The 14,611-nt window shown below is 40.8% G+C and overlaps 1 protein-coding gene across 1 annotated transcript; it reads right to left on the bottom strand.

Annotated features, from left to right (window-relative positions):
* Positions 1 to 4,685: 4,685 nt before the first annotated feature.
* On the bottom strand, positions 4,686 to 10,757 carry GPR65 (G protein-coupled receptor 65). The gene is made up of 3 exons (XM_066552045.1): positions 10,729 to 10,757; positions 8,927 to 9,022; positions 4,686 to 6,051 (listed from the first exon to the last, which is right to left on the bottom strand). Exon 3 carries the CDS (start codon positions 5,928 to 5,930, stop codon positions 4,893 to 4,895), a length of 1,038 nt encoding a protein of 345 aa, XP_066408142.1. The 5' UTR covers positions 5,931 to 6,051; positions 8,927 to 9,022; positions 10,729 to 10,757; the 3' UTR covers positions 4,686 to 4,892.
* Positions 10,758 to 14,611: the final 3,854 nt, after the last annotated feature.

Below are 14,611 nucleotides of genomic sequence, written 5' to 3'. Positions count from 1 at the left end.
CTCCATTCTTCAAAACATTTTTAAGACCCTCCTCTGGACTCACTCCAACAAGTCCACGTCCTTGCTGTGCTGGGGACTTCAGAGCTGGATGCAGCCCTGCAGGTGGGGTCTCAGCAGAGCAGAGCAGAGGTGCAGAATCCCCTCCCTTGTCCTGCTGCCCACGCTGCTTCGGATGCAGGATAGGATTGGTTTTCTGGGCTGTGAGTGCACATTGCAGGGTCATGTCCAGCCTCTCATCCACCAGCACCCCACAAAGGTTATATGTGATTGGGCACTAGTACAGTGCTTTTACCCACTCTGTCCTCAGCTCTGTTTTTCATCCAGCAACAGATCTTGACACTAAAAGGAAAATTAAACAAAAGTAAAGAAAATAATCTTCTATCTCTGTATTGAACCTTTAGCAGTTGCTATAGCAATAACATTTCTCAAAATACAAAATCCAAAGTACCAGCTACCTTTGCTCTTGAGACATCATCTTTTATTTTTTCAATTTCTGTCACACTCCATTTAAAGAAGCTGTGAGTCTGTGCTCCCATCACCAAAATATTCAAAGTTAATTTTGAAAAGAAAACAAAAAAGGAATTGACCTATTTTCCCACTTTTTTTGCACCTCCCACTATTTTAGCACTTCCATGACACATTAGTGATATGATGCGTGTGCTCTGATACTCAGTGAGAGATGCTATAGGACACACTCTCTGCTGTACAGAGCCTGGATACAGGCTGTAAGTGATACATTGAAGACAATACCTCTAGGTTGGCAGAGATGAGAATCTGACTCTCACTTGTGCAGGATCTTCATAATTCACCTGGATCAGGCTTTTTACATATCATCTGATGCAGTCTTCTCCTCAATGTTTTCAGTCTCGTTTTTCTTGGTTTTTTTTTTTTTAATTTTATTTATTATTGCTTTGGTTTGTGTTTCTCTTTTGTGAAGTCCCAGTCCAGAACATACTTTATCTCTTTCTAAGGTATTAAAGGATTTAGGTGAAATAGCTTAGTTACTTTTAATTTATAGCTGAACAGACAAAATTTCCCTGTGTCAGCTCAGGCCAGCAATTTGTGTGTAACACAGCCATTGTGGTGCAGCAATGAAAGAAAAAAACTTCATGAAAAACACATGCACAATGTGTTTTGCTCTTTCCCCTTATCACTGCTAGAGCATCAGTTATCAGATGCTGCCTTGGCTCAGCCCCCCTGGGGACCCTGCAGGGGCAGAGGAGTTGGTGCCTTTGGGCAGGGGCAAGCTGCCATCTCACAGGGCTTGGGGACCACCAGGAGCTGCTCTCTGACCCAGAAGCATTTTTGAGCAATCTAAGAAATTAGAAGCCTACATTTTATTATCATAAAGGGATAGGACCCTGGACTTATCTGAGCTTTTTCCTGAAGCCCAGCCTATGGGCCAGCCACAGTCATGGTTTCCCTTTATCTTGAATTGAATCTCCAGCAGGTACCACAGGAAATGATGCTGTGAAAAACATCTACAGATACCTATGTAAGCTGGTCCATGCTATGGCTTTCATGAGCATTGGTGAAATATTAAAGAATATAAAATCTCAGGGTGAAATTCTGTGGAAATGAAACTTTTTGCAGAGGCTCAGGGTCACTTTACCAACAGATCTGTGGTCTCTTCTCCTACTACATTAGGAATTAACTGCCTGTGCACAGGCCAATGCTGACATGGTGCTGCCATGTCCAGCCTTGTACCTTGCTGATCCCAACCTTGCCTTCCTGACTTGGCTTCCCAGCTTGACCTGTGACCTGCCTTGTCAGCAGAGATTTGTCTGGTGATCAGAGTTGGCCACACCTGCTTTTCTGCCTTGCTGGATGCCATGGGACTGTGGCTTGTTGGTGATGATGCTGCCCAGTCTGCCTGGCTGTCCCCCTCAGCTCCTGGCTCACTGCCCATTGTAGAGCTGCCAGCTCTCACTACTCCCTGACACAGAGGTTTATTTTGACTCGATTTTGTTGCTTAACTTCAGTTTTCATTATTCTTTAAATTAATTCCTAAATTTTTTAAATTCAAAGCTGAGATAGAATTAACCTTCCAACCTTTATGGTATGTGAAAGATTTAAAAATGAACCACACTGAGCTCTTTTTTCCATGAAGTTACAGAGAAGTTTGGTTCTGCTTTCATTTCAATGCTATGTGAAATTTCACATTCTGCTGCAAAATGCATAGGTCAGCAGTGGAAAAAATTCATGATTAAGTAACTTGCACTGCTGCTTGCATAATTCTTCCTTCATAATATATAAGAAGGAACTACAGAAAAAAACCCCCAAAACAGAAACACAAACCCACATCAAAACAGAATTCAGTAAATGGAAACAAAAAAGAAGGGAATGTAACTTTCCAGAGAGGAAAGCAACAGCCAGAATAGTGACTACCCACAGGATTACAGGACAATTGTGATTCAAAGGGACCTCAGGGAATCTCAAGTGCAACCTTCTGCTAAAGGGAAGGTCACCTACAAGGTCAGATGTTGCTCAAGCTTTGTTGAGCTGGGTATTGGAAACCGCTGAGGATGGAGCACACAGAACATGGTGCAACCTGCTCCACAGTTTATCAGTTCTTCATAGCTCAGAAACTCTTCCTTATATCAATTCTGACCCTTCTTGCTTCAAGTTTTACACATGATTTCTTGTCCCTCTTTGTCCTGTTTTCAGCTCAGGTAGAGTTAAGTTCCTTTCAATAGCTGTTACAGTGCTGTGTTTTGAATTCAGAATGAGAATGGTGTTGATGACACACTGATGTGTTTTGGTTTTGTTAAGTGTTTATCCTAAGTAAAGGACTTTTTTCTTGTCTCATGCTCTGCCAGTCAGGAGGGCTGCAAAAGAAACTGGGAGGGGACATAGCTGGAACAGGTGACCTGAACTGGCCAAAGGGATATTCCACACAATAGAATGTCCTGCCCAGTAGATAACCTGGGGGAAGTTACTCAGAAGGGTGGCTGATCTGGGTTCAGGAAGTGGGGTCTGGCACTGGTCAGTGGGTGGTGAGCAATTGTGTTGTGCATCCTTTGTTTTTCCCCTCATTATTATCATTATTATTATAATTGACCATTATTCTACATTTTAAATTTATTTTTGATTATAAAACTGTTTTTATCTAAATCCTCAAGTTTTACTTTGATTCTCCGTTCCATTCCGCCTGTCCGTGGGGGACAGAAGGGGGCTGAGTGAGTGGCTGTGTAGTCCCTAATTTCCAGCCAGGCTGAAAACACACCACTCCTGCTATGAGCTCTTGTGAAGAGCTCAGCTCCATCTTCTCAATATCCTCTCTGCAGGATTGCAAAGCTGTCATTAGGTACCCCAAAGTCTTCTCTTCTCCAGGCTGAACAAGCCCAGCTTGCACAGCCTGGCAAGGTCCCATTTCAGAATGTGAAATTACCAGAAAGTATAGACACACAGAGCAACTCATGAAAACAATGGAAATGCTCTTTACAATGGAGAAATTTTTTATTTAAACATAGATTCACACTCTCATAAGAAATATCTTATTGCTTGTGACCACTTTATACACATCCTCCACACATAATATCAGACCTAAAAGGTCTGAAAAATGCTGGTCAAAATTTTTCCACCACAAAAATTTGTTAGAGGGCAATTCTTTTTTTTTTTTTTTTTTTGATGGAAATAAATTTTTTTTCCCTATGAAATAAAAATACCACCATAACCAAATATTTTTCCTGGGAATTGAGAACGCGTAAAAAGGTTGTGAGAAGAGGAAAAAAAATGTAATGTTTTAACTCTTTTCAGAGGGTCAGGTGTCTGGATGGGACAAGGAACCAGGGAGCCAGGCAGCTGTTTCTGCCTGCACATAAACATGTCCCTGAATTAACAGCTGCACTTCTGATTTGTGCTAACACCAACTTTTTAAAAGTATGGGTTCTTTTGCTTCCATTCTTACTGCTTGTTGGTACATTCATGCTCTTTGCTGGTTTGCCAGTATTGCTGGCTGGCTCATTTCATTTTTTTAAAACTGCCAGACTGAGAGCCCTGGAACCTCTAGCTGAGGCCTCCATGTGCAGTTAAGTAAATGGATACAAACCTTACTCTATTGAGTAGGAAAACGGAACCACACTCCAGATTTCAGTCACAATAAGCAACTCTGAAGGCTGGCCCTTTACATTGCTGAAATGTGAAACCTCACCTTTCTATCCTTCTCTTCCTCCCCTGCATGTATCAAGAAACATTTCATCCAAATTAAAACACTGGTGGCTAGAATTCACTTCTTTATAGGCACTTGAATTAATGAATCTTCAACTATCTGAAATCCAATACTGGTATTGTAATAAAACTGCATGACATACAGCTAAATATTAGGACATATATTTTTCAAGAAAAACAAAAGCTTCAGTGCAGGTAAATGTCTGTATACAGCAGGGTAAACAATTTTAAGAAGTATCTGATCTCAGGGGTATGCTAAAGGAGAATTGGGGTCTTTAAAGAAACACAAGAACCTTCATAGCAGCATAAATAACAACATGAAATTTACCACACTTCCTCTGTCTGGTCCTTTGCTATTCAGGACAGAGAGGACTTCAGCCTTCCTCCAGCTTAGTATTGCAGCAGGCTGGCTAGCAAGCTGCCACAGGAGACAGTTCTGTGGGAGATCCTCAGTAATTCTGTCAGCATGTCACAGCCATCCTTCTTGACTGTGCATTTGTCTGTTGTCACTGATTTATATACCACATGTGATTTCAAGATAGGTGTTGATAGTCCATTGATTTCATTGACCCTAGAGTAAGTTCTTATTGGCTCCAGCTACTGGTTTTGCTTAGAATGGTATCTCTGACTTTTGGGGCATTTCCTAGCTACACAAGTTCCTTAGAGAACAATTTTTCTTTCTTTTCCTTTTAGGTTATCCAGTTTTCATTTGCATGTGCTCATTAGGAAATTTTGACAGTCTGTGTTTCACAGGAACTTCTGTAGGTGACCAGTGCAGTGTTTTTTGTAGCAGAACTGTACAGAGCATGTCCTTTCACTTGGTCTTCCCCATGCTTTCGTAGGCACAAGCAATACCTGAGCAAATTCACTATCTCTGTCCGTGCAGTTTCACTCACAAAGCAGTACAGAATGGGATCTGCGATGCAATTCAAACTTGTTAAGGCCTGTGTGATTCTGTAAACCTTATACAGCAGCAACAAAATATGTGGGTCAGAGGTGGAAGGTTCTTTGATGCTGCGGATAAGCAGTACAACATGATAAGGAGTGAAGCAAACAATGAAACTAACTGTGATGTTCACAATAAGTTTTTTCACTTTTTTCTTTTCTTCATCTACTGTGGCTTGGTTGCACCTCACTACTTGGTAGATTTTATGGTAGCAAAACAGAATGATTATCAAAGGGACCAAGTATCCTGAGCATATCCGGAATAAATTTATGTTCGCCTGCCACCCTTCCAGGGGGTAGCTATCATAGCATAATGTATGATTAGTGAAATTGCAAGGATCATTGAATACTTCTTTTTTCACCAATATGACTGAATTAAAGATGCTTTCCAGAAGCCAAACAATTGTGCTGACAATCAATGAAAATCTTCTTGTGCGCAAGTACTGGAGCTTCAAGGGGTGAACTAATGCCAGGTACCTGTCAAGAGAGATGCAAGCAAGGAACGCAGTGCTGGTGTAGAAATTCATATACGTAAGGAAGGCAAAAATCTGACAAAGCAAGGCAGAGAGCCTCCAGTCATCTCCATGCCAGGCATAATCAATCCACAGAGGCAGAATCAAGGAGTACAAAAGGTCAGCCAGGGACAGGCTAAAGATGTAGACTGCTAACTCATTCTTTTTCCTCACCTGAATGCAAGATGCATAGAGGGATATGCAGTTGATGGGAATACTGATCATCATCACAATGCTGTACACAAATGGAAACAAATACTTATCCAGGGTGTGATCATCATGGCATGCAGTGCTGTTGTTCATTGTCCACCCTGGTGGCACCCTTGAGATAATTCCAGCCTGGGTGCAATAAAACCCCCTGTTGTGGTCTGATGGGTTGTCATCTGTTAGTTCTTCAGGACCTGATTGACAAGATTCCAGCCATCTGCTACCAAAAAGGAAAAATGTGAGCTATTACATTTCTGTTGTTTTTATGGGATTCTTGGTGTGTTTTTGGTTTTGTTTTGTTTTTTTTTTTCCTAGAAGAAAGAAACTATTTTTATGAGATCAGAGGATGTTACTACCCCTGGAATTAGGAATGCATAGGAAGAGGAACCCAAAATCTAAGGTTGTCAAAGTCACTTGAAAGCTTCCACAGCAGAAGTAGGATGAGTAGTTAAGATACTTCTTCTAGGAGTGGGGTGCTGTCCTGCAATGCTGGGAGAGTTAAAGGAGATCAGAAAGTGGACCACAAACAAAATAACAGATGTGCGCTTTCAATTATTATGGTAATCATAGCTTTGGGCATATGAATATGGCAGATTTCTTATTTCAAACAACCTCCTCCCCCTAAGGCAATGGAGAGACGAGGATAGAAATACAGGGGTTCAGGTACCACTGGATGTTGGGATCTGCTCAGAAGGGGAAAATGTGTGTCTAGTATCTTTCTGTATTGCAAATCACTCTTGTCTTGTTTGCATCCTCACACATCCTTGCTTCCTCTCTCCTCCTTTGTATGTGATCCCACACAAACTTGCCATCAAGTGTGCTGTTCCAGCAAGACTCACTGCATGTACCAAAACCCTCGTGTGAAACCTGCCAGGCTACTGGGTTCCTGCATGCACATGACAATCTGCTGGGTGTCCCTTTGAACACGTGAGGTGGAGACTGAGCAGAGTTTATCATTAACACTTCTCCCTTCTAAAAATTGCAGCTGTGATGCACGAGCTCATACAGCCATTAGCAATTAAATTTTTCTCCGTCAATTCCAGGACTGTGGTTATCAACATCTTCAATATGAAATATCATTAAAATGGCAGCCCTGACTAAAGCAGTGGGACTGGAGGTGTTGTGTGTGTGAGCCTTAGGAACACATAGAAGAGCTGACCTTTAGAAAGGGTGAAGAAAGGGTAAGAAAGGGTGTACAACTGTAGTTGTGAGACAGCTGGTACTCACTGATAGTATCAGAGCTCTGACACTTGGCAGTTTCCTTCTCTAGAGAACTAATTGTTATGTTCAGGAAATACAGGAATGGAAAATATTGGTTGCAGACCAGCTATACTGCCAAATATACTAACTGCTTGAGAGACTGCTGTGCTAGCTGACCTGTGCTTTGAGCCTGCAGCAGAGGAGAAGAGGCTGAAGAACGAGTAGGTTGCAAGACAGCACATCTACAACTGTTATCACGTGGGAAAGAACTCCAATGCAACACATCTTGTGTGCCAAAACTTTACCATGTGGTAAGAAAAAATCAGCCATTTATAGGTTGGATGTGTTTGTGGGTTTATCAGAAAAATCCAAACCAGGTTTATTGTCTGCGCTGAGAGGTTATTATACAGAGCTCTTGTCCACAAAAAAGCCTCTTTCATTATTATTCATTAAAAAAAGGAGCAATGACAAAACTACCCAGAAAACACATACTGAATTTTACCTGCCACTGCCTTATTTGATCAAGTTGCCTAAATTATCAGCTAGAGCTAAACTCATTCACAAGCTTGAAAGCCAAAGAAACTTCTTGAGAAGGACTTGCCAATTTGGTCCATTGAGGAACCTCATCAACATGATGACTAATTTAAAAAAATGCAGTGTCTATATTTAAGACAAGCATAAGATGTCTGTATTTCAGCTTGGTTTCATAAAACCACACAGTAAATAAGGCATTGTAAGCTTATCAGTACAGGTAAGTATCACAAAATAAAAATCTAGCTCCAGAAATTGGATCCCAGGGTTTTGTGACCCACTTCTCACCAAAGAGAAATCAAATGTATGCAGACAGACCAGATGAATCAAAGATAAAATACCTACCTCTTCTCCTAATCACACTTTAGCATCTCTTTTCCTGTGACAGGTCTCTTCATGTCTAAGAGGGAAACATGCCCTTTCAGAAGCATGTGTGTAATGCAGCAAGTGTATGAGGCAGTGTTTCCTGGTCTCATGACTGAGAAATTGGAATTCCTTCTCCCTCCCCCATAAACTCTTTCTCTTTTGTCAACTTGTATTACAGACTCACCATATTTGTAAGCTCCCAACTTCTCTCTTATTACCCACAACAGATTCTTTTGTATCTACTCTTAAACCAACATGCCAGTTTCCTCATACCACTTGGATTTTTTTCAGCTTTTTCATTTTAGCTCATTGTTTCGAAGAATTTCACTCTGTTGATCTTACTGATGATAAGGTAAACCACTTCTTATATTGCTCTTATCTGAATAAACCACGTTTTTTGGGGCAAGACTTTGCTTTGCTCTTCTGCCATCTGCCTTAAGGAACTAATATCTGAAAGTGTCATTGGCTAGTGGCAGGCTGGGACACTAAAAATGAAATTCAAAGAAGTGAGTTGAGACTACATGAAAATTTTCACCTCAGAAAGTTTTTTCTGTCCTTCATAATCACAAGTCACTGTACCCCATTGCTTTCTTTTCTTCTTAACCGGTATGTTCCTTAGTTCCTTTGAACACAGCCCTGGAGGCTGTGCAGCATTGCCAGGTAATCCATGTTGAACTTTGATGACACATTGATGGTACTTACAGGAGGACATGCTTGCAATGATGGCAATAACCAGAAGTGTGTCATTCTGGCACGTATTGATGACCTGTACTTAAATGTGTCAAAGAGCCAGCAAATGAAGCCTACCACAAGGCATGCAGCAGTTTCTTGCACAGAAATATGAAAGCAGAAAGCACCACTTTGTCCTGATTACAAAACATTTCACTCAGATAACTTGGGGCCTTATTTCAGAGGAAGTAGTCCATATCACACTTTCTTGCTGAGTTGCTTTTTTCATAATTAGGACTTTTTAATGCAAGACGATTTTTTCTTACCTGAATGCATGATCTGAAGCATTCCCAGGTTTTCTCTCTGCTACTGAGCACACCTGCTGGCTTTGCCTAGGAGGATGGTATTGGCTTACAGCTATCCTAAAAAACAACATTTGATTATTTTCCCCAATTATATACTTTTTTTAACTGTCAAGGAATTTTGGTTTAATGATATGGTCTAATGGTTTCACTTTCATGGTCCAAACCTACTGTGACTAATTCCATATACTTGTGACTTATTTTACAGACTTGTTTTGGTACGTGATGTTTCAAATAAAAAAATATAAAAATTCTTAACAGTAATTTTTTCTTTTAGACACATTATTCAATTATTACCATAGTTCCTGACCCTGTCATTTTGCTATAGAAAACCTACTGTACAGGATTTCTGAAGAGTCACTAAGACAAAAAATTTAGAGAAATGGACTAGCAAATGTTATGCTTCAAGTACTGTATGCAAACAAGCCTGTAAAGGAACCCTGTGAGATTTTTTAGTGAAAAGTAGTCATTATACACTGTATTGGTATCAACACATTTCTACAGTATCTCCTTCAGGTTCACAGAGAGCTTTATGTGGTCTCTCCATTTATGACATTTTGAAAGCTGCAAAGCACAAAGTTAAACTTTCGTAAGCTTAAATACAAAAGGACATTCCATACTCCTATCTGTGAAAAACCTTGTAAGGGAAGAAATGAACAATGCTGTGTGAGCTACTGCAGTAGCTGCTATACTGGTGATACTGTATATCAATCATAAGATGGAAAGATAAATTGTTTTCTTTTTTCTCTTTAAGCAGTTTTAACAAAGTAGATTGCTTTGTGTTCTCAAAATAAGTTCTATTGCCAAGTTGAGTTCTTCAAGTACAGGGGATATTCCATAGCTAATTCTTTTTACCTAATGAGCAGATCTTACATCTCATTTCTGAAAAACTTCACAGTTTAGGCGAGCTGAAATACGCCTTTCAGAAACATGGCCTTTTTTGCTTAAAATGAACAGCAATTTTCCTCATGCAACATTAAATTTCACCCACAGGTCTCCATGAGATTCTGTAGAGACTCAAACAGGTCTAAAAGAGCTCAGCCTTTTAAAGATATACTTTACAGACTGTTTCATTGAGAATAAACATTCACTAAATGTTTATTTAGAAAATAGAAAATAGAAAATATTAGAAAATTGGTAAAAACCCCCCACATTTTTTAGAATGTAGGCCATGCAGGCAAGTATTATTTTGCTCTATCATTAAGTGCATCATGTTTTCCTCTATGCATACAGAAAGACGTACAATATTTTTCACATATGTGATACATGGCATTCAAAGAATCTACTTTTACCAGAGCTTCTTTTTCTGCTATGTTTTAAGCATTTTGCATATTCAGTGTCTGAAAACACTGGAAAACACTAATTACACTTACTGAAACCCTCTGTGAGGCCTGAGGCACATTTTGCAGTGATGGGACAGCTCAGAGTGTTGAAAATTCACCCCCAAATACAGTTCTTCTCCATTCTTCCCCCTTTTGTAATCAACAGTAGTTTGATTATGACAATGCTATTACAACAAACAATTAATCAAGTTTTCTTTCGTAATCCTAGGCATGTCTTTCCTAATTCAATCTTTTGAGGTCTTTTGCCTCAGTCTCATGTTTTGGTTGTGCTGGGATTGAAATAACCCTTCTCCCACAGCAACCTTTTCCAGCCCCTTTCCTGTCCCTTTTTTCAGATGTTTGATGTCAGCATCCCATTAGGGAGAGCCAGGCTGAAACTTGTCCCAGAATGTTGAAACCTGTCCCAGGCTCCTGAGCACTCACCTTGGCCGCCACGTGTCCCCGCGGAGCGGTTCCCGTTATGCCATCGGCAGTGTAACCCGCATCTGCTTCTAAGAAAAGTGTCTGCTTCTGCTTGATCAGATACAGAGACAGGAAGCGGCTCGTAGATAAACAGGCAGCACTTCACAGATCTCTTGGTTTTGCTTCCTTTTTTTTCTTTCTTTCTGCCCCCAATTCCTTGTTGATCTAGGCTTACCCATGAGAAAAAAAGATGATGAACAAAGGATGGGAAGCAACCTCAGTAGATACAGGAATACTTTTAGAGACTTCATAAAAGTTTCATTTAAAATATTGCCTAATTATATGAGCATAGTACATTATACACTCCTTATCTAGGAGACATTATGTTCTGCAGAGAATCCAATCCACAGAAATAAAACGCTGTGTTTGATTTGTGTTTACTTCTATAAGTTCAAAATGTGTATGATTTTTGTTGACTGAAGGACCTCACCTGCCTTTCCCTACAAACTGATCACAGAATCAAATAAGAATCCACCTAAGAAGAGCTCAAAAATGTTTTACAATGACTTTAGGAGTTTGTGGAAAAAAGAATTAAGTATTTTCAGAATTTATTTCATGAATACTTTATTTCAGAATTTATTTCATGAATAGTTCTAGTTAACAAAGGATAAGAGCATTTCATGCATGGTGACAGGTTACAAATTTACATATTTTTATATAAACTGACTCTGAGGTTGGATGCAGTTTTCAGGAGAGTGATTCTTTTAAAAGATAATTCTATTCAATTAGACTGGTGGAAAGTTGTTACACGAGCACGGTTCTTTTCCCTCTCTGTGATCAGAATAATTTATTGTATTTCTTCTTAAATTCTGTTTGGAACAATACAATTCTGCTTTAAGAAAGTAGGTACAATTTCACTTGAAATGTCCCTCTGTTGAGTAACACCAAAACTATCGTTTGATGATTCAGATGCTAAGGAGAAATGAAAGAGAACAAATTGAAAAGTTCTAAAATAGGGGCATACTGACTTCCTTGAGAATACCAGGCAGCTCCATAATATTTAACCACTGCATGCAGAGATTTGGTTCCCTTTTTCCAGTCTGTGTGACCTTTTCATCCACAGTTTTTTACTGATCTGACTGTTACATGAAACCTAAATTATCCAACACTTGTGGCCATTCTCAAACTGTTATAATAGCTGTCTGGTGAATGGAAGAAAACTTGCTTAGATAAATTTCTAGAATAAATTTCAGTCACACCTTCATTTTCACTGCCTTCCTGTCTGGTGAATGGAAGAGCACTTGCTTAGATAAATTTCTAAAATAAATTTCAGTCACACCTTCATTTTCACTGAGAGAAAAGTCATCACATGAAGACCTGTTTCATCACTTTCCATGTGCTTTTTCCTAACATTGTACGTACTAAGTGTCCAGTATGCTGGTTCTGGTGTTTTGTTGAGCATTCCTATACTTTGCTAAAGAAAAAACACTTCTTATAATTATTAGAAATAGAGAAACAAAATTGGAACATCTCTACAGTTCTTTGCTGTGATGACAGCAGAATCAAAAGATCAAAGGAAGCAAGAGAGGAGATAATGCCTTTTATGCATTTTAGAAGTAAACCTGTATATTAAAAGAAATTCTTAATTGTGTCCATATGCAAAAAATTCATTTCTGATGTAAGCAGCACAATTTTCCAGGGTTTTTCTGAGATCTGAACATACACAGTATCTTAGATCAGTCATCCTTAAACCAACAGGTATTATCAGCATAATACCCCAACCCTAAAACAGAAAAGCATTAACAGTGGAAAACAATCTTATCTAGAAAAGAAGCAATGAGTAAGTCCTCAATAAGTTTATTGTTTAAATTTGAGTTTACAAAGGGTCCATTAACAAAGGTGTTGTCAGGAAAATTAATCCACAAACATCAGAGGTTTATGTCCAAAAAGAAGACAGAGGAGTTCTGTAACTTTATTTCAATAAAGGAAGAGATCATAGGGCATTCCTCATGGGATCTCTCAAAATTGTTAGGGGATACAGCAAGCGCATCATCCTTTTTATCCTAATTTTCTGGCCATATTTCCCTCTCTCTTTCCTCATTGGCTGAGGCACTTGGGAGGTACAGACTTCCTAAAATGTGTAATACCCCCTTCTAATGTATACCCCCCTCGTTTTTCTTTTTCCTTGTGTCTCTGTTCTTTTTCTCTAAATCCAGACATGTAGGACAGTCTTGAGTAAGTCTGTGTCAATTAGTGGAATTCTTATGGAATTCATGGTTCCCCCCCACCGCTTCCTTCACCTCTCCATATCTGGCCCACAGTTTGTAGACACCTCCTTCTCATTCCTTTCAGTGTAAAGAAAAAAATGGTTCAACACAAGGTCAAGATGCAGAATGAAAGTTGACAGAGTCACACCAAAATATACTTATCCTTCCATCAAAACAGTTGGTTTCTGTACCAACTGAAAAGGGTGGGCACCAGCACATCACAGGATTGCAAATATGAGTTTTGAAAACTGACAATTTCAGGATCTCATGAGTGAATAAGAGACTGAATTTCCCAGCTGAAGCCTTTTACATGAAATAAAATGATGCAGTAATCAATTAAACTATCAAAATGAATCAATTAATAATTCATAATGGTTTTGCAAACCTTCCAGGTGTGCAAAGCTCTACAGTCTGCTGAATGAATGTGAAATAGGACCAGGAGCATAATGCTACCTCTGGCACTGACTCACAATACCCCTGAGGAAGTCATTCTGACTGTCTGCATGTAATAATGGTGTCATATAGCTCATTTGGGTGTGAGCAGACTCATTAGCGAATACTCGATATTGCTGTAAAGTGCAAAATGTTTTGTGAGTGCTCGGTATTGTTATTTAAAAAGAAATAAACAGGAAACGTCAGTCAGGTAATGTCATCACTGAGACATTAGATCCCTCAATGAGTGGCAGCGACACAGTGACAACAGGAGTGACCGAGGCTCGAATAACAGCATTCTTTATGGTTAGAATGCGTGCAAAACCGGGGTTTTTCACAGCTCTTGCACAACGCAGGGCTTTAGCCACTGCATCTCCTCATGGCTCATCCCTCCTTTAGGCATATGAAGCATCTCTTATGAAATACTGAGGTCAACAGACAAGAGAGATCCCCATTACGATAATCAAGCTGATCGCCGATCTCCGGGTTACTTTTCCTCCGAGCCGCAGGCTTGTATGAGCTGGAGTGTGAGGGCAATCCCCGGCAATCCTCGCGGAAATCTTTGGCGTGCGGCTCAGCACCACCTCGGCTGCTCTCATTTCCACGCGGCTGCCCTACAGCGCACCCCTGAAGGCGCAAACCGGCACGTTCAGCCCATCATAATTTAACCCCAACTTTCAGCATCCCTCTCTGGGGATCCCCCCTGCTGATGGAGTTGCGGATCTAACTGGAGCCAGCTGGGATTCCCCGGGCAGGGCGCGGCGCTGCCAGCATCCTCTGCGGGCAGGGCCTGGAGCCGCTCCCAGCATCTGCCCCTGCGGCGCCCCAAGATCCTTCACAGGGCGCTCTGCAATGTGCTCCTTCACCGCCGCTCCGTGCCCACCCTTCAGGGCATTGGGTGGCAGCCTGAGAGCGGCGCAAAACCAGGAAACTGGCTGCGAGGTGCTGGGAGGGCCTGGGAATGAAAGACGCACTAGGAAATGCCGTTCTTCGCCCGGAACAAGTATCGTGCCTTGCCAGAGGCCCCACAAAGGAGTCAGAGGCCCCGAAAAAGACAGCCTAACTCAGCCCCTAGACACGGCTGCTCGCACTGCACTGAACGCCATTCCCGCCGCGCTCTCACACAAACCCCGCCTCGCCTCACAGCCGTGCGGCTTTCCCGCACTCAGGACGGCCCCGCAATAGCTTCACTCGCGGCTCAGTGC

This window comes from Molothrus aeneus, chromosome 6 (assembly GCF_037042795.1).
Source record: "Molothrus aeneus isolate 106 chromosome 6, BPBGC_Maene_1.0, whole genome shotgun sequence".
NCBI lineage: Eukaryota > Metazoa > Chordata > Aves > Passeriformes > Icteridae > Molothrus > Molothrus aeneus.
The sequence above is the reverse complement of the archived record's forward strand: the minus strand, read 5'-3'. Positions and strand labels throughout refer to the sequence as shown.